The 19,598-nt window shown below is 49.0% G+C and overlaps 1 protein-coding gene across 2 annotated transcripts; it reads left to right on the top strand.

The window, feature by feature from the left end:
• The first annotated feature begins 5,205 nt into the window (after positions 1–5,205).
• Positions 5,206–19,033, top strand: ALAS1 (5'-aminolevulinate synthase 1). 2 transcript variants are annotated; one of them, XM_024746453.1, is made up of 11 exons: positions 5,206–5,358; positions 6,327–6,545; positions 9,723–9,950; positions 10,716–10,865; positions 11,269–11,491; positions 12,561–12,745; positions 13,585–13,764; positions 14,097–14,261; positions 16,345–16,613; positions 17,331–17,493; positions 18,719–19,033. In XM_024746453.1, exons 2-11 carry the CDS (start codon positions 6,347–6,349, stop codon positions 18,877–18,879), a joined length of 1,923 nt encoding a protein of 640 aa, XP_024602221.1. In that variant the 5' UTR covers positions 5,206–5,358; positions 6,327–6,346; the 3' UTR covers positions 18,880–19,033. The 2 variants fall into 2 exon arrangements, with proteins under 2 accessions (XP_024602221.1, XP_024602222.1); XM_024746454.1 differs by lacking the exon at positions 6,327–6,545 and having other exon boundaries at positions 5,222–5,358.
• The last annotated feature ends 565 nt before the right edge of the window (positions 19,034–19,598 follow it).

Here is a 19,598-nt window from a genome sequence, read left to right on the forward strand (position 1 = left end):
TCATTACACAGACCTAGAGGTCTGCTTCGGGGCTAGAGGGCTGCTTTGCCAGGACCAGGCTAAACATCTGAATAGAGCTGTTGCCAAACATCTGAATAGAGCTGTTACTTGTTGCCATACTTGTTCATTATAGTATCATCCTCCCTGGCCTTCTTTTTACGCCTGTCCACCCAGCACCACTTCGCAGAGCCTCGCTCACTCTCTCCCCCATCCTCCCTTCCTTTTTCCAGCTCCCACATCTTCTGGTCAGAATGTGTGCTGGGTAGGCTTTTAAATGCCTCCATGGCCAGAGAGAAATGAAGTCCCTTGCCTTGGTTGATAATCGCAGTGTTGATAACAGTGGGATTCTGGCAATGGTTGGTTGGGACTCTGACCCCCGCCCTCCCCTCTGCCACATACCTCATCCTTCTCCCTCTTGCCTCCAGCCTCCCTGGCCCCCTAAGTCCCTCCTCCACACCAGGCTCCTCTAGCCTCCCCAGAGGGCCCCTCAGCCTGGCTGCTCCATCAGAGGCGGTATCTCATTGATACCAAGTCCCAGTTCCAAGGTGGGTCCCCCCTCCCCACTACTGTCCATCCCAGGCCCCTTGCCCACACTGGTCACAGCCTGTAATGGTTCCTTTCCTGGGATGCCTCCCCAGCAGCCCAGGGCAGGGAGCGAGGCTCCTTCACACTGTGCATCCAGCACCAGCTGGAGGAGGCAGGCTTAGCCTGCTCCCTTCACCCCCCATCACCACTCCATCACCTCAGGGGGCCTGCTCTGGCCTGACCTGCAGGCAGGGGCTGGGGGTGAGGACAAGTACTGGGGAACCCACTTCTGGGCCAGCCTGATTCTTCCCCTCATCCCGCAACCCTCCTCCAGAGGCTGAGGGCAAAACAGCCTAGTGTGTGGGCTAGAAAGCAGGACACCTGGATCCCTTTGCAGCACAAACCTCACTTGCTGTGTGGCCTTGAGCAAGTCCTCTCCCCTCTCTGGGTCTTAGTCATCCCGGCTCTAAAATGGGTTAGGGCTACAGACACACACTCAGAGGTCTGCAAGGCCAGACAGTTGTCACTGCTTGGACATCACATGTCCACAGGGTTGGGGACCCACTGAAGGGAGCGCTGGTGGAGAAGTGGAGAGAGCACGTCCTGCCTGGACCAGCCCAGGGGCTCCAGGTCTGCTGAGTCCTCAAGAGAAGCTGGAAATCTGAGTTTCAATTTAACGATCTCCTGACTGCAAAATCTTGACAACTAATTCACATGTTTAAAAGCACTGTGTGGGGACTTCCCTGGTGGTGCAATGGATAAGACTCCACGCTCCCAATGCAGGGGCCCCGGGTTTGATCCCTGGTCAGGGAACTAGATCCCACATGCATGCCGCAACTAAGAGTTCGCATGCCACAACCAAGGAGCCTGCCTGCCGCAACTAAGACCTGGTGCAACCAAATAAATTAATTAAAAAAATAAAAGCACCTTGTGGGTCAAACAGAACATGTCTGGGCCACAGTTTGTGGGTGGTAGACTAGAAGGCTAGGTTCCAGGGCCCTCTGGGGCTCTCTGGAAGGATAGTGTTTGCTCTGGGGGCATTTCCTGCTCTCATTTGGCAAGAGGGTGGCGTGCTGTTCCTTGTGTACCACCCCAGACCTGCTTCCTGGAGCATTTGATGGCTTTGCTCCACTCTGGCCTCTTTCCCCGACTAGTCAATCGGAGTCCACCCCTTGACCTGTAGATGGCTTCACAAACACAGGCCCAGGCCTGCCCCAGGTAGGCCAGAGCCTGAGAGGGTTCCAAAGGCAGGGTCAGCATAAGGCAGGTGTTGGGGGCCTCAGAACCCTCTTGCCCCGCCCAATCCCCAAATTCCTATCATAACTCCCGGGCCCTATCACTGTAAACCCTGGAGCTCATGTTTCCAACCCTCAGGGCAGACCTGAGCTGTTTCTAGAAACTCTAGCCACTCTGCAAAGCTGGCCCCTCACCCACCACTATTCAGACAGGGACTGACACCCCAAGGAGCACTGTTGGGCCAAGGCCAAGGCCACACTGACCATGAGCAGCACAGGCTGGAGGTTTTGTCTGTCTCTAAAACTGTCTCATGTCCATTCGGGTCTCCTCGAGGTGAAGGCTAGCAAGATTTCTCAGCTGGCTGGCAGATGTGGAAAATGAGGTCCAGAGGAAAGCAGTAAGCTTGCTCAAGGTCCCTGGGCTGCGTGATCCTTATAGAGGGGCACTGCTAAAAATAGTTCCTGGAACCCAGAGTGGAAAAGGATGAATCCTGGGGCTAGCGTCAACGTTTTTCTTTTGCCTTGATCCCTGGGCAGATGCTGTATGCAGCAGCCCCTGAGGGTGAAGATGACGCAGACGGGGCAGAGAGTGGGGAGGAAGGAGAAAGTCAGGGAGGCCAGATCCCAGCATCATCCCCAGAACGGAGCCTGACCTTGCCTGAACTCCGGAGGCTTGGGCTCCCCTGCCCAGGGCCGGGGTGATAAGATGAGTTTATATCGCAGCTCTGAGGAGAGAGGCAAGACAGGATTGAGGGAGAGAAAAGAGAGGGAAGGAAAAATCACGGGGTAGGGAGAGGGGAGTAAGAATGCTAAACCTAGGAGAGGGACGACAACTTTGCCAGAATGGGGCCCACCCAGACTCATCACTGAGGCAGGAGGGGCACTCCCACTTCACAGATGCAAAATCTGAGGCTTAGGGCATGGGGTAATTTGCCCAAGATCCCAGAATCAGAAAGTAGCACAGTCAAGATTAGAATTCATGGCTTTAGCCTTTGCCCTTCAAGCAAGGTCTCAAACTGGAAACCACTCAGGCAGCACTTCCCAAAATGTGGCCCCAATATACCCTACCCTTGCATTACCAGGAGGGAGCCTGGTTAAAATGCAGATTCCTGGGTCAGAATCAAAGGGGCATGGCCCAGGAATATGCATTTTGACCAGTGCCCTGCTGGTGGTTCTTTGAGACCTAACACTGGGAAGCTCTGTGGCTCTCTTTTGGCTTTTCTGGTCTGACTTCCTAGCCCTACATCCTAGCTGCACCCCTGCAGCCAAGCTATTCAAACTGAGTCACCCTGCCCTCCAGGACAGAACTGGGCCTTTCCCATTCAATGACTCACCCACCAGTCTCCCAGTCCCATATAGACCCACCCTTCCAGCCAGTACCTCTCTTCTGGAAGCCTTCCTTGTGGCTGGGATTCCCCTCTCCTTCAGTTTGTGTTGAAGTAATATTGGGTTGGCCCAATAGTTCGTTTGGGTTTCCCATAACATCTTACGGAAAAACCCTAACGAACTTTTGGGCCAACCCAATAGCCTCCTCCTCCCTCTGGAATTATTTACAACATCCTATTTTACTTTCCGGGTGGATCTGCTTTGTTTCCCAACCTTTTCCTCTATTAAACAGGAAACTCCCAGAGGACTAGAAACTTATTGGTTTAAACAATAAGCCTCTGAAATCCATGACTTCACTTGACCCTCTGCCAACCACAAGTGGCAAGGCTGGGAGAGCTTTACAATGAGGAAATGGAGACTTAGAGTGATTGTAGCCTACCTAAGACCAAATAAGATTGAGCCAGGGTTAGAACCCATGTCCAGCTCCGATGTCCAGTTCTTTCTGCTTCTGCTTTGCCTCTGATCACTCAAACAGCTCTGCGACGCGGGCAGAACAGGGATTATGATCCCATTGCTCAGATAAGGAAAAGTGAGGCCCAGAGATGGACAAAGCACTCAATACCATCTTTACCCTGTTTTGGCTGCACTTGGGTCTGACCTTTTCTCTTACCCTCTCTCCGGCTGTTGGGCACTGCCCAGGACCCCTCAGCAGGACGGGGCAGAGCTGAACTCTGGGTTCCCAGGCAAAGCCCTCATCCTGGACCCCTGGAACGGTCCCAGTGCCACTCCAGACCCCGGTGCCTCCTCTTCAGGTGGAGACTCGCCTCACCTGCCTTGCAGCTGGCTGGAGATTCAAAGAGAGGGAATTGGGAAATACCTGGACACACCTTGGTCACCATCACTCTAGACTTTGTCCCTCTTATTAATGCCCAGCTGAGGAGGAAGCAACCTGGGTGGTCCTTTCCTGAAGAGTGGAGGAGGGCAACTGTGAGCCTGGCACGGGCCCAGCCCAACCAAGCCCAAGTTAAGCTGGGAAGGGTGTGGAGCAAGGAGGCCACGCTGGCGTTCCTGAGAGGGGTTTGCCAAGCTGTACTCCACAGGTGTGGTCTGGGGGAGACTCAAAGGAGGTGAGGGCAACTCTGAACTTTGGCAGAGAGTACTGAGTCACCCAGCTGGTGCCCGGCCAGGGTGGCCAGCAGGGACTTTGGACAGCCCACAATGGAAAATAAAAATAATAATTGGGCTTCCCTGGTGGCACAGTGGTTGAGAGTCTGCCTGCCGATGCAGCGGACACGGGTTCGTGCCCCGGTCCGGGAAGATCCCACATGCCGCGGAGCGGCTCGTCCCGTGAGCCATGGCCGCTGACCCTGCGCTTCCGGAGCCTGTGCTCCGCAACGGGAGAGGCCACAACAATGAGAGGCCCGCGTACCGCAAAAACAAAGTAATAATAATAATAATAATTAATATATGTCAACCCCCAACTATGTGTCAGGCCCCATGCCTCCACCCTCACCCCCGACCCAGTGTGTAGTGTGTGGGTTCCATCCAGCCCTGTTCCTTGTGCTCCTTCTCTGCATCAGGTTAAGTCCCTTTATTTCGGACCAGAAAATGCCACGGCTGGGTCTCCGTCTGCTTCTCCTCCTCCTCACTACGGATCCCTCCCTCCAGCTCCCTGGTCATCACCCCCAGGACCACTCCATCCTTGGTCAATCCAGCCCCACCTCCTCCGCGAAGCCCTCCGCCATGAAAAAAGCCCCGGGTGGGTCAGATCCTGGTCCGGAACTCCTCGTTTTCCCTCCCTCCTCTATATCCAAGGCACCCGTTTTTGCAGCCCTATAACCCCCTGGTTACCCTAGAGGCGCTTCCCCTCCGACTCTGCCCTTTTATGCTCCACAAAGGATTCTGAAGCATAGGGTAGTTAGGGGAAGCGGCAAGGTGGTGCAGCATGAAGTCATCCGTCCCCAGCCTTGTTCTTCGTCCTCCCAGCAGGCAGTCCCGGTAAGCCCAGGTCCCAACGGCACAAACCGAGCCTAAGGAGGAGGGCCTTTACGCCCCGCCCCGCCCTTCCAACTTCTGGAGTGCCCCGAGGCACGCCTGCGCGGAGGACGCCCCGGCCCATGGCGCATGCGCAGCTGTCTATCTGTGTATATTAGGACGACTGGGTTCGCGGCCTGAGGATTCTCGCGGATAAGGGCAAGGGTTTGTTTCTACCCTTGTTTGGGTACACGCCGCCGACGCCGCCGACGCCGCCTCCGCCGAGTCTCCCGCGCAGGTGAGGGCCCCGCGCTCTGGATGCGGCGCGGCCGGGGACAACCCCCGCGTGTCCTGCTTGCCTGCGCCCCGCTACTCCGGCCATTGGGACCCCATCCCCCACCGCTCTAACCACCCGCCACCTCGGGGTCAACTTTCATATGCCCGATCTTCTGCCTGATCGGCCCCCTCACGGCGTTCCCCGTTTAACTGACCGCTTTCGAATTCCCTTCTTAGACACCTCCCGTTATTCTCGAGCTCTCGACGCCCCGGGTAACCACAGACCTCCCCTGCCCAGGACCACCACTTTCCACCAGACCCACGGCCCTCATTTTTTAGCCCTTGTCTCTTCCCAGTTAGCCCCAGCGGCGCTTCCCCTCGTATCCCTGGCCTTCTTTATGCCCCCTCCTTTCTCAGTTATGCCCAGTTCACGGAGCTGTAGGGGCATAACCTCGGGGAAATCCTGGCCTCAGGAACCCAGGGCCGGACTGGATGCCTTCTTGGGGTCTGGGAGTGTAGGGACCCGGAGAAGATCAGGATCCCTAAGAGTCTTCTCTGCTTTGATGGATGACAGTGGCTTCTTCCCTGGCCTCACTTCTTCACCTGGGTGGGTGCCAAGGTGTGTTATCTGCACTTCTGCACTGTGTATCTTCCTCAAGGAGCCTCTGACCTCCTAAACCTGTTCCTGACTTGTCCCTCCTGTCCCACCCCCTTGGTTATTGATCATCAGTATTTACCGTATTTGGTAAAGTAGTTTTGCAGGTGCCTTTGTATGGAGCTGGGGAATGAAGGTGATCTGGGTAGAGTGTGGTCACCACTTCTTAGTTGAGTCCCTCATCAGTGCTGTCCTTAGACATTTTTGAGTGAGACTTGTTAGTATCCCACAGTACCCTTGCTATAAATTTCAGGTGACACCTGAACCCAGTGACCTTGGAGTGGTATTTGCGTGATTATTAACAAGTGTTGGTATCACTCCTCATCTTTGTACAGGATCAGTGCACCTCCGGGACATGGAGACTGTTGTTCGCCGCTGCCCATTCTTATCCCGAGTGCCTCAGGCCTTTCTGCAGAAGGCAGGCAAATCTCTATTGTTCTATGCCCAAAACTGCCCTAAGATGATGGAAGTTGGGGCCAAGCCAGCCCCTCGGGCCCTGTCCGCTTCAGCAGTACTCTGCCAGCAGGTCAAAGAAACCCCTCCGGCCAACGAGAGTAAGTGTCCTTAGCAGTGAAGTAGAGAGTGGTGATGTTTGCATTCATTACAAGACCCTGGAAGCAATTCTCACGCACAGTGCTGATGAGGGTCACGCCAGGCGGTTACTTGGTGCCAGGGTCAGTTCTCTGCATAGATTATCTCATGGAATTGTCATCCTAACCCCACAAAGTAGGCAGTTTTAGTTTTCACATCTTTAAAGGTGAAACAGTGGCCAGCATTCCACCTTGTGGATTGCATGTCAGTGTCTGTTGGAGTTTGTGAGTTGTCAGTTCCTCATTCATGTAAATGTAAAGTTGGAATCTTTAAGGTAAAGTTGGAATGTAGAAGCTTGTAGCTTTTAAAGTTGTGATTTTTTTTCTTCTTTTTTTTTTTTTTCCTTACCTTTGCTATGTTGCCTGACCTGTGCCTTTTGCCCTCAATTCCTTTCTGTGCTATGCCTTCCCAAATTCCTGGTAGTTTCTTATGCAGTCACTTATCATACCTTATCTCTTTGTCTGGCTCCAGACCACATAGGCTATTACAGGCTAAACCATCTTCAAAGTCAACTCTACCTGTGAGTTTTTCAGTTAGGTTAGGCTACACTGAGGTATCAAGCAACCCCCAAATCTCAGGGCTTAACACATAAAGATTTCTGTCTTGTTCACGCAAGGTCCACTTTGGGTCATCAGGGCAATTCTGTTCTAAGCAGTGACCTGGGGTTCCACACTCTGGTGTCCTACAGCTTTAACTCTGAAATAGGTGGCTTTTGGGTCACTATTGCATAAGGGGAAAGTGAGAGGGTCTCAAACCAGCTCATCTTTTTAAAACTTTTCATAACAGTAAATTTCAATTATGAACAACAATAATCAATCCAGGGCCAATTTTGCTTCACTTGGGTCCCCATTCACCCCGCCTGCTCCCACTGGATTAACTTGAAACTGATTCCAGAAATTTCCTCTGTAAATATCAGCATGCACCTGTAAAAGATATGAGTTCTTTCTTTTTTTGTGGGCCGGGGCACACCACGTGGCACGTGGGATCCTAGTTCCTTAACCAGGGATCGAACCAGTGGAAGCGCGGATTCTTAACCACTGGACCGCCAGGGAAGTCCCTATGAGTTCTTTCTAAAAGCACCATCACAATACCATTATCACACCTAAAAAATGATGCAATTTCCTAATATCATCAAATACTCAGCCCCACCGGCTCTCGGATATTTTAGCCAGGAAGCAACACACAACATCCATTGGCCAGAACTAGTCACACGGCTCCAACTAAATGCACAGATGCTAGTTTTCTCTTTTTTTAATTATGTTTTTTACTGTGGCAAAATGCATATAACATAAAACTTACCATCTCAACCATTTTCAAGTGTACAGTGGTATTAAGTACATTCATATTGTTCTGCAGCCATCCACCATCCAGTGTCCAGAACTCTTTTCATTGTCCCAAACTGAAACTCTGAGCCAACTAAATACTAACTCCCCATCCTCCTCCCCCAGATCCTAGCAAACATTATTCTACTTTCTCTCTATGAATTTGACTACTCTAGAAACCTCACATAAGTGGAATCATACAAAATTTGTTAAAGTAGTGATTTTTTTGACACATGTATCTTTTTTTTTTTTTGGCACGGCTTGCGGGATTTTAGTTCCCCGACCAGGGATCAAACCCAAGCCCCCTGCAGTGGAAGTGCTGAGTCCTAACTACTGGACCACCAGGGAATTCCCTTAACACATGTATCTTTATTTTGTATATGAATTTTTAAATTTTGCTTTTAATAAAGACATCGGAGATTTAGTTTTGGTCTGTCTTTGCCAGGAAAGAACGAAGCTTTTCAGATACCACTTAATTCTAGGGAATAATTTACCTTACAGGCTCTGTTAGGTGTGTTCTCTGGATGTGGACTTGTAAGAAAAGAATGTTTTTTACTAGAAAGGATTTAATCCTTTCTAGGATTTCTTTTCCTCTTTACCATTGTTTAGAAGTTATGTTTTTTACCATTCTGTCCCTAGCAGTAGATTCCTCTTCTGTTCCTGGTTGAGTAAAATGTGACTTGTCCACTTGATAGACTGCCATGCATCCATCACAAATGATATTCACAAACTATTTACTAGCTTATGTAGATCTTTATAATGAAAAGGGCAGAATAAACAAGCATATACAGAATAATTACAACTTTTTCTAAATCTACACATAAGGGGTAAAGAAAGATAATATGCCAAGTTGTCTGCAATGGTTATGTTTTGAATAATAGAACTCTATTTTTCTAGACTTCCTACAATGAATATGTATTTGCTCACTTTTATAGTGAGTGAAATGAACTTGAAAGCAGGTTTTTTTTAAATTTTATTTTTTCACCGCACAGCATGCAGGATCTTAGTTCCCACACCAGGGATTGAACCCCTGCCCCCTGCAGTGGAAGGGTGGAGTCCTAACAACTGAACTGCTGGGGAATTCCCCAAGGCAATTTTTTTGCTTTCCTTTATAGATTTTTTTTTTTTTTTTTTTGTCCTTTATATATTTTAATACAAACTGTATTGAGACACTGCCCAAGTTGTAGGAGAGCCTAGCCTATGACTCACAGGAGGATTCCAGAATGATGAAGAAAGACTTCTCTGGAAGGAAGATGAATGCATTTGCTCAAGGGGAGAGGGAAGTCTAGAAGCTTACCAGCCAACTGCATTAAGTCATGAACTTCTTTGAGGCATTTAGAGAAAACTGGTACTTTATCTGTTAAGCAATGGCAAGCTTTTTTTGTCAAGAATCTGTTTAGAAAATATTAGCAGAGAAAAAAACCGTATGACCACTTCCAGTTACCTTCAAGAGTGTGTCCTCGCATGAAATATGCAGAGTGTACTTGGGGCAGATTTACCGGAAATAATTCAACTCAAGAATGCTGGGCTGTCTAGAACTAGAAAATACTACTTTGGGGATTTATAAGTGAGAAATACTATGGGTTTGAGAGGTAGGTGAACTGTGCCAGTTAACTCTTCACAGGAACATTGTGTCCAGTGAGGCAGATGAGAAAACAGTTGATTTAGCAGAACCTAATAAGAATAAACTTGTCTTTGGATCATGGGATAGAGCAAGTATAAGGTTTGTCTTTGAGGCAACAAGAGAAAGAAACAAGTGGGCTTCTGTGTACCGTGCAACCAGATCTGATGCTTCAGTTTTAACATTTCCCCCTTCAGAGGACAAAACTGCCAAAGCCAAGGTGCAGCAGGCTCCTGATGGATCCCAGCAGACTCCAGATGGCACGCAGCTTCCGTCTGGACACCCCTCCCTTGCCGCGAGCCAGGGCACTGCGAGCAAATGCCCTTTCCTGGCAGCCCAGATGAGCCAGGGTGGCAGCAGCGTCTTCTGCAAAGCCAGCCTAGAGCTTCAGGAGGATGTGCAGGAAATGCATGCCGTGAGGGAAGGTAAACAGATGACATGAGCCATCAGAAGAGCAAAGAGGTTCTTTGGCTCTTTCAGACCCTCAGATTTATGTGTGAACTATTATTAGGGTAGTATTTGTGTCAGCACCTTCCTGTTTTAGGGCCGAGGAAGAAGGTCATCAAGATAGAGGACTGTATGGCAAAATGTGGGAGTTCTTCTTCTGTGTGTGTGTGTAGGATATAACCAGCTTTTACAGTAATTCTTTAATTTCTGAAAATACCCCTCAGGCATAAACTATTACCAGTTGCCCTTTGTTTCTTTCCCACCATTTGGTTGGATAAAAGGTAAAAAGCAGTGTTACTGCAGGAAGTGCTAGTTTTAGGACTCCCAAGCTGTGTGTCTTAGTGGTGGTCATTGAGTGGGAACCTTAATTCCACTTGTGGCTGTATCCATGGAACACATAAGGTCCCCAGAAATTCTCCCCAGCAGAAATGATACAAGTGGCTAAAATTGTTTTCTGTGAAGAAATTAGGGTAGGGGGGGTGTGATGGGGAAGGCAAACCAGCCAGAAAAAAAAAGCTTTGGACTCTAATGTTCCTCAAAGCTGACTGGTAGCTCTGAAAACAAAACCAAACAGTAACTAAAGAAGAAGAAAAGCTTCATACACTCAGTTACATCTCACTTTCGTTATGATGGGCTATTTTTGTGAACTAGGCAGTAAGCCATTTTTAACAGTATGTCTGGAAGGTATTGTAGACTCAGAATAGAACATTGGTCCCCTTTGCCTCTTGTTACTTTTGTTACAGAGGTTGCCCAAACCTCAGTGAATCCCAGTGTGATTAGTGTGAAGACCGATGGAGGGGAGCTGAGTGGTTTGCTGAAGAACTTTCAGGACATCATGCGAAAGCAACGACCAGAAGGAGTGTCCCACCTTCTTCAAGATAACTTGCCAAAATGTGAGTCTTCTTGTTATTTGCCTGATGCAGGAGAGTTTATAACTTAAACATACATCAGATTAAACGTATAATTGCATGGTGAGTTGTGGATTAAAAGCCATGTCTCTTGCTTGATGCAAGTAGATGCTCTTGGCTATAGTGAATGCCAGTCCTATTGATAGCCTGCCTCATCTCTCTTAATACCTACTGTCTGCTCACGGGGTCAGACATTGTCATTTGAGACATACACAGACTCAAGATAAGGATGTCAAGGAACTTGCCCAGATGAGTACTTAGTACGTTAGTTTCTCCAGAATCTCCTTGCTCCCGAATGGCCAAGCTGGGATTGGAACCTAGGTCTTACACCAAAGCCTAGATGTGCTTTTTAACCGTCAAACTGTACCATCTTTTGTTCGGTTTTTAGCTGTTTCCACTTTTCAGTATGATCATTTCTTTGAGAAGAAAATTGATGAGAAAAAAAATGACCATACCTATCGAGTTTTCAAAACTGTGAACCGGAGGGCGCAGTTCTTCCCCATGGCAGATGACTACTCAGACTCTCTCGTCACCAAAAAGCAGGTGTCCGTCTGGTGTAGCAATGACTACCTAGGAATGAGTTGCCACCCACGGGTGTGTGGAGCCGTCATGTAAGTAGCCTTCAGTTTTCAGATGTCACTGGCATGACTTAGCAAGACACTGATGATTTATAGAAATTGGATCTTTTATGGGGGGGATATTCAGCAGCTGAAATTGTGCCATAGCAAAATGCTCTTCTTAGCCTTTAAAAATATGTACAGGTTACTTTTAGAGAAACTCTAATGTGTAAGTAGTTGGTGGAGCCCCTTTGTGAGAGTTTTTTCTGGGCTCATTGACTACACATGTCCACTTACTACCCCTCCACAGGCAAATCTTGCACAGAGGCTTCCTGGCTTGTGGCTGTGGGTGGAGAAATACAAATCGAGCAGCACTGGATGGTAGAGGGACTGCCCTGGTGGTACAGTGGTTAGGACTCCACGCCCCCAGTGCAGGGGGCCCGGGTTCAGTCCCTGGTCAGGGAACTAGATCCCACATGCATGCTGCAACTAGGGAACTAGATCCCACATGCATGCTGTAACTAAGAGTTCACACACGACAACTAAGGAGGCTGCTTGCTGCAACTAAGACCCAGTGCAACCAAATAAATAAATATTAAAAAAAAAAAAAGGGGCTGGTAGAGCCTGTCGTTCATGTCCTTCAGGAGGTTTGCCATGGCTAGGAACACTTGAGAGAGTTGCTGGTCAAACTCCCCAAGCAGGCTTGCTAGAGAGAGCCCAGTCTGAGGTTTAGTAATAGAGATAGCCTAACATTATGGGACTGGTTCACAAAGAGTTTAGGTAACCACCATTCAAGATGTCCCTCTAGAGCCTGAGGTCGTGTTACTGGAGAAAAAGATGTTTGTCAGAGAAAAGAAATCTCAGTAAGTTAACTAAAACTCAGCTAAGATTGTTAACACTTGCTCTTGATGTTCCCTAGAGGCCTCACCACCCTGGTGTTGAGACCTTCTCCCGCCCAGTCTAGAGATGAAGTGGGTTGAAACTTGTGTTAACTTCTGGTTCACAGGGAGAGAGGTGCTACATCAACATCAGTTTCAGTCTCCTGGATACTGGAGGGAGGAATGTTCACATCGTATTCAGAACCATGAGATTTATTTTCTGTCTGCTCTTTTTTTTTTAAAAGGGACACTTTGAAACAGCATGGTACTGGAGCAGGGGGTACTAGAAATATTTCTGGAACTAGTAAATTCCATGTGGACCTGGAGCAGGAGCTGGCTGACCTCCACGGGAAAGATGCAGCACTCCTGTTTTCCTCGTGCTTTGTGGCCAACGACTCGACCCTCTTCACTCTGGCTAAGATGATGCCAGGTAGGAAGCTGTCATGGGCGCCTTAGAGTTTTCTGGCTTTCTTAGTAGTAACAGGAATATTGACAACAAAGAAAGCTTACCAGAACCACTCAAGAGTTATGATAGCAACTGGGAGCATTTGTTCTTGAACTGAGCATAAAGTGTTAACTGTATATTATAGATGCCAGTAGAACACGATAACGATAAAGAATCAGATTTGCAGGGCTTGTCTTTAAGCTAATTGCTTCCAGTGTGCTTTGTACTCTAAGAAAATCCTTTGGAGAATTCTCTTAATTATGTGTAGTTATCTTTCTTTCTAAAAAAAAAAATTAATTTATTTATTTTTGGCTGCATTGGGTCTTCGTTGCTGCGCACGGGCTTCTCATTGTGGTGGCTTCTCTTATGGTGGAGCATGGGCTCTAGGCGCACGGGCTTCAGTAGTTGTGGCTCGCTGGCTTCAGTAGTCATGGCACGTGGGCTCAGTAGTTGTGGCATGCAGGCTCTAGAGCGCAGGCTCAGTAGTTGTGGCACACGGGCTTAGCTGCTCTGCAGCATGTAGGATCTTCCCAAACCAGGGATCGAACCCGTGTCCCCTGCAATGGCAAGCCCTGTAGTTATCTTCCATTGAGTTTGGAGTGAGACAGCCAGATTTAAAAGCAGATTAGTTGCATGCCACTGGGTTATTTTATACCTATGGGCCTTCTCAGAGGAGAAGCACTAGTTAGTTATTTTTCCAGGAAGAAACTGCCACACAGGGTCTTTTTCCTACTGGGCAAATCAACATTTTCAGGTCAAAGACTGTCGAGGAAATAATTTGTCTTTGGTGCAGATGGCAATAAATAGCATTTTTGTGTTGTTAGGCTGTGAGATTTACTCTGATTCTGGGAACCATGCCTCCATGATCCAAGGGATTTGGAACAGCCGAGTGCCAAAGTACATCTACCGCCACAATGATGTCAACCACCTCCGAGAACTGCTGCAGAGGTCTGACCCTGCCGTCCCCAAGATTGTCGCATTTGAAACTGTCCACTCAATGGACGGTAAGTCTAGGTAGAGGCCAATCTGGAATCTTAAATGAAAACAAGGCCTGAACTTCTTAAAAGTGTGATATTTATTTCATTTTTGTAGTTTCTTTTCACTTTGCCAGGATTTTGTAGTTGCGGGACACTGTATAGATTGGGATGAATGTAGATATTCTACTCTGGCTTTTACTAGTCTCCAAACCCCAAGGTAATCCAGAAACTGGGGGAAGTTAATTGGTTTCCCCAATGTTAAAAATATCTTAGAACGTACGTTGTTGTGTTGTAACTTTTACCAAAACAGAAATTCGTGAAATAGCAAGCACTTCAACGCGGTCTGTGGTCTCTCCTAGGGGCAGTGTGCCCACTGGAAGAGCTGTGTGACGTGGCCCACGAGTTTGGAGCAATCACCTTTGTGGATGAGGTCCATGCGGTTGGGCTGTACGGGGCTCAAGGAGGAGGGATTGGCGATCGGGATGGAGTTATGCCAAAAATGGACATCATTTCTGGAACACTTGGTATGTACACTCTGCATAGTCTGTAATCTGCACTAAAATTACATTCTTTTAACAAGGCCAAGGACTACTGGTCTAACAGGTCAGGTGAGGAGATGGTCTGATAGCATCTAAAGCCTGGGTCACTTTTTTGAGTGAGTTTTTCTTTCCTCAGTGAGTGGTGGCACAGCTTATCAGAATCCCTTGAGTCATGGCATGGCCCCCAGAATCAAAGTAAATCTCACAGCCTAACATGATAGAAGTACCATTTGTTGCCATCTGAGCTCATTCCAAACATAGTTGTGGCTTTAGGTATACGCCGTGGCAACAGCCTTTACTCTCTGTGCGTCAGATTTTTCCCTTATATTAAAAAAAAATAAAAAAGAAGAATTTTAGTGCTTTTCTCCTAGAGCTGCAGGTAAGGCATTGTGCTGTGAAGCACTGAGCTCTGTGCCTACCGGGTGGGAACATTCCAGTTCACCTGGCTACTTTGTATTTCCTCTGCTCCTCCCAATAGAGAGGCCGTGTCTCTTGGAGCAACTCCAGACTCTTCCAGACTCCATAGCCATGCTGCCTGCTGGGTGTAAATCTTGCATGCTTAATAACTCACTAGCTGTGTGACCTTGGGTTTGTGGTTAACTTCTCTGTGCCTCAGTTTCCTCATCAATATGATGGAGGTAACAATAGAACCCACCTCAGCTTGGAGAAGATAAATGAACTGTATACAAACAATTACTGTAGACATTCTTTTGTCTATGAGGTAAAAATGTAAACTGTACCAATATTTTTTTTTTTTTTTGGTTGCATTGGGTCTTTGTTGTTGCACACAGGCTTTCTCTGGTTGTGGCGAGCAGGGGCTACTCTTCATTGCGGTGGGCATGCTTCTCATTGAGGTGGCTTCTCTTGTTGCAGAGCACGGGCTCTAGGCACACGGGCTTCAGTAGTTGTGGCACGAGGGCTCAGTAGTTGTGGCGTGCAGGCTCAGTAGTTGTGGCACAAGGGCTTAGTTGCTCCACAGCATGTGGGATCTTCCCAGACCAGGGCTCGAACCCGTGTCCCCTGTATTGGCAGGCGGATTCTTAACCATTGCACCAGGCAAGTCCAACTGTACAAATCTGAGGATTTCAAAAGTTAGTAAGGCAGCTGGAGACCACGTAGTGGTTAGCTAAAGTGCCACTTTACAGCCTGCAGTTGGTAAAGGAAGGGCAGGGAAAAAAGAGCGTCCTTCAGCACTGTGAAGGGGCGTGAGAACGTCGTGCAGACCAGTAGAGCCTGGGGCCTCACAGGGCAGAGCCTTGCCAAGAGGAAAGCTCTTGTCCTAATTCCAGCAGCCCTTTTCTTGTAAAGAGCTCTTATGACGTGGGCTCTTTCAAGGTATGGTCACTGTGAGATGAAAAGGGCTGGAGAGAGAGATTTTCCACTGTCAGAGATTATACCAACCCAGCAGTGCGTGGGGCTCAAGCAAGACTGTTAATTACAGAACATAATGTTAAGATCGAGGAGGACTCTTCTGGAGTCATTAATCCTGAAACCCGAGATACCGATTATACAAGGGGACTTAACAAGAATTGAAAAATGAGGCCGGCCCTAAATCAACCCTAACAGGGTCTGAGTTTTCATATTTATCCAGCAAACACTCCTTGTCAGAGTTTTGTGGTTACTTAAGTAGAAATTAATACCAGCCCTGCCAAAACAGTTAATGTCTTAGCTGGGTGACATTCTGGCCTCAAGGGTAATTCTCACAGTGAGCCCCCCGCTCAGACCCTGTCCTGGAGCAGGCGCAATGCAGAGCGAGGGGGAATGCAGCCAGCCTGGGTGGGAAGGGAGGTGGCACGTGGGGTTCAGGCACGCTGTGATCTGTCGCCGGTGCCAGACCTGGTCTGGAGACCTGTGCTTTGATCCTGGTCAGACACCAGCTTGGTCTTGTGACTTTGGTCAAGACCCTTTCATAATGTTCTCAGCTTTTTCCCATTTGGAAATGGGCTTGATTTGAGTCTTAGGGCAAATAAAGATGAGGAAGAGAAGAGTGAGTGCTCTGAGGCTCTGCAGCACCTGGCTGTGCACACTTAGGGCAGTTGCTGTAATAAATGAGCCTGTCTCCTCCCAGGCAAAGCCTTTGGCTGTGTTGGAGGGTACATCGCCAGTACGAGTTCCCTGATCGACACCATCCGGTCCTATGCGGCGGGCTTCATCTTCACTACCTCCCTGCCGCCCATGCTGCTGGCTGGAGCGCTGGAGTCTGTGCGGATCCTGAAGAGCACCGAGGGCCGGGTGCTTCGGCGCCAACACCAGCGCAACGTCAAGCTCATGAGGCAGATGCTGATGGACGCCAGCCTCCCAGTCGTCCACTGCCCCAGTCACATCATCCCCGTCCGGGTAATGAGCGGCCTGTGATTGGACTCGCTGGGGGCCGGGGCTCCGCACTCGACGGGAGACGTCCTGGTTCATGCCTTCCTGAAGTTGGGCTGCGGCGGGGTGACTGCCAGGGCGAGGGACTGTAGCCAGTGGCCCTCTGCCGTGTTTCTGCCTTTGGTTGACTTCACAATGAGAATGAAGCCTTTGAACCCAGCAGGCTGGAGCAGAGGTTCCTCCTCCAGAGCACTAGCCTTGACAGGGTAAACACAGAGCTTGTATCTGGAAATCTCCGGAAGCCTGAGCTTGGCTAGCTTTGAAGTATGGCTTTCTATTCATTTAATTTTGAAATGGGTCTTGCTTTGCCTGCTACAAAGGGTAGCCCTGTTGGTGTCACAGTTGAATTCATCTGAGTAGTGGAGCTGGTATAAAAGCTGCCTTATCCCCAGGATGCACACGTCCAACTACCATCATACTGGGGTCACAGAAGCTCCCGTTTCCCCCATTCGGAGTCTGGGTGGGAGATCAGTGTGAAATTTACTTCTAATATGGTTTCAGTTCTCTGGTCTGTAGTGAACAACACTGGACCCTTTAAGTCGCAGGTGTCTGGGCAGCGCTTTACCTCTGTGCCAGCCTTGCATACGCGGCTCCAGCCTGAGCCACGTGGGCACGCGTGTCACTGGTCTGCTAAGAGGTGGTCCGTCCGGTTCTGGTCTTACCTTCTGTCATCATCAAACTTAGGTTGCAGATGCTGCTAAAAACACGGAGGTCTGTAATGAGCTCATGAGCAGACATAACATCTACGTCCAAGCGATCAATTACCCCACCGTGCGCCGGGGGGAGGAGCTGCTGCGCATCGCCCCCACACCCCACCACACGCCACAGATGATGAACTACTTCGTGGGTGAGTAGCCGGGGAGCCGCCAGCACCTCATGGGAGAGTGGCATGAAGCTGTCTTTTCGGTGTCTATAATTGAAGCCATTCAGAGTCATTCAGATTTGTCTCTTCTTTTTCCAAGTAATTCAGAATGTTCTCAGATGGTATAAAACTGTAAAAGACACTTAGTCGTTTGTGTTCACTTCAGGAGGGTGCAGTCATTTGGGAAGTGCTGAGGGAGGCTGCTGATCCACTCACTGTTCCCATGCCCCTGTCTGTGTGACTCAAGGATGCCTGGTCACGGCTGTTGCAGGAGAGATGCCTCTGAAGGCCTAAGTCTGCCCAGGCCTCCAGAGCTGAGCTCTGTACTTCTCTCTGTTCTCTGAACCAACTCCACACAAACCCCTTCTGATGAGAGTCATTGTTCAGCATTTTATATCCTCATAGTTCTGTAGAAGCCAGTCCTTCACACCCCCGCATCCACCTAAAGGCAGAGACCAACGGGCTGCTCCTGGTTGCCTCTGCCTCAAAGGCGCGTTCTGCTCCTGAGCCGCCACCCCTGTCCGAGGTGTTTCCCCTGCCTGGAGCCTTTAGGGCTGCTCTGCTAGGAGTGCTCAGCCCGACACAGTGGAGCCCTGTGGGAGCAACTTCTTTCCTGAAGGCATGTAAAGGAAAGCCAGAGTTGGGTTTTGTTTCTCTTTTTTTTTTTTTTATAACAGCCTATTAAGATGGAATTCACATACCGCAAGTTCCACCCTTTCAACGTATGAAATTCAGTGGTTTTTAGGTAATGTGGTGCAACTGTCACCACTCTGATTCCAGAACATTTTCATCACCTCAAAGAGAAAACTGCACACCCCTTAGCAGCCCCTCCCCATCCCCAGCCCCCGTCAGCCATCAGCCCTGATCCACTTTCTGCCCATACATTACATTTTATGTAAGTGGAATAGTACAATATATGGCCCTTTATGCCTGGCTTCTTTCACAGCACAGTGCTTTCAAGGTTCAGCCGTGTTGTAGCATGAATCAGCACTTCATTTCTTTTTATTACCAAATAATCCTCCTTGGCACAGATCTACCACATTTTGTTTATCCATCAATTGACGGATGTTTGGGTTATTTCCACTTTTTGACTATTACGAAAATAACGCTGCTGTGAACATTTGTGTGCAAGTTTTTGTTGGGGGCATGTGTTTCCATTTGTCTTGGGTATGTACTGCCTTTAATTTTTAAAAACTGTTCCTCCTCACAGAGAATCTGCTGGCCACGTGGAAGCGAGTTGGGCTGGAACTCAAGCCACATTCCTCAGCCGAGTGCAACTTCTGCAGGAGGCCGCTGCATTTTGAAGTGATGAGCGAAAGAGAGAAATCCTACTTCTTTGGTATGAGCAAGTTGGTGTCTGCTCAGGCCTGAGTGTGTCGCGCCCTCAATTACTCCACCTAACCCCAGGCCACATTGTATCCAGGTAGTCAGTTCTCCAGAGTTGTCTTTGTATGTGAATTAAATTATATTAAATTTTAATCTGTAGTAAACGTGTACTCCTGAAAATAAATTCTTGTCTAAATCATGGGTCCTCTTTTCATTGGCTCCTGAATCAAAAAATCATTCATCCCTTTAAACTTGGTCTGTATTGTTGAGATGTATGAAGTATATAAAAACATCCTGGTCCTCTGGTAGTGGCTCCAGACCCTGCTGGGATAGCAGGACCTCCCAGTCCGCAGGAAGCTAGCATGTCTTTAATGCGAGCCAGGTGGTGGCGCAGCTGCGCCCCAGCCTGAGCAGTTCTGAGAGCAGTCACCGCAGGGCAGCACACGGCGGCTGTTTCACTCCGAGCCTCTCCCCACACCTTACGCGCAGACCGCGCTGCAGGGGCTTCTCCCCTTCCGCTTTCCCTTCCCAGCCACTGCCTCCCTCTCACACTTCCCTGTGAAAGTTGGGCAGTCGGGCTTGTCTGTCACCAGCAGGTCCTCCAGCGCCAGCTGCACCTGTGATCGCGCCCCTCCCCTCAAAGTGGAGGCGTTTGTGCTCCTTCCCCTGACTCGTGCCCCTCGTGTTCTGGGTCCCCTGGCTTCTCGTGCATTCCTGCAACTATCTCTTGCCTTCTCCCCATTGGCCTGCAGCTGGCTCTCACC

Source organism: Neophocaena asiaeorientalis, unplaced genomic scaffold, assembly GCF_003031525.2.
Source record: "Neophocaena asiaeorientalis asiaeorientalis breed wild unplaced genomic scaffold, Neophocaena_asiaeorientalis_V1.1 scaffold251, whole genome shotgun sequence".
Taxonomy (NCBI): domain Eukaryota; kingdom Metazoa; phylum Chordata; class Mammalia; order Artiodactyla; family Phocoenidae; genus Neophocaena; species Neophocaena asiaeorientalis.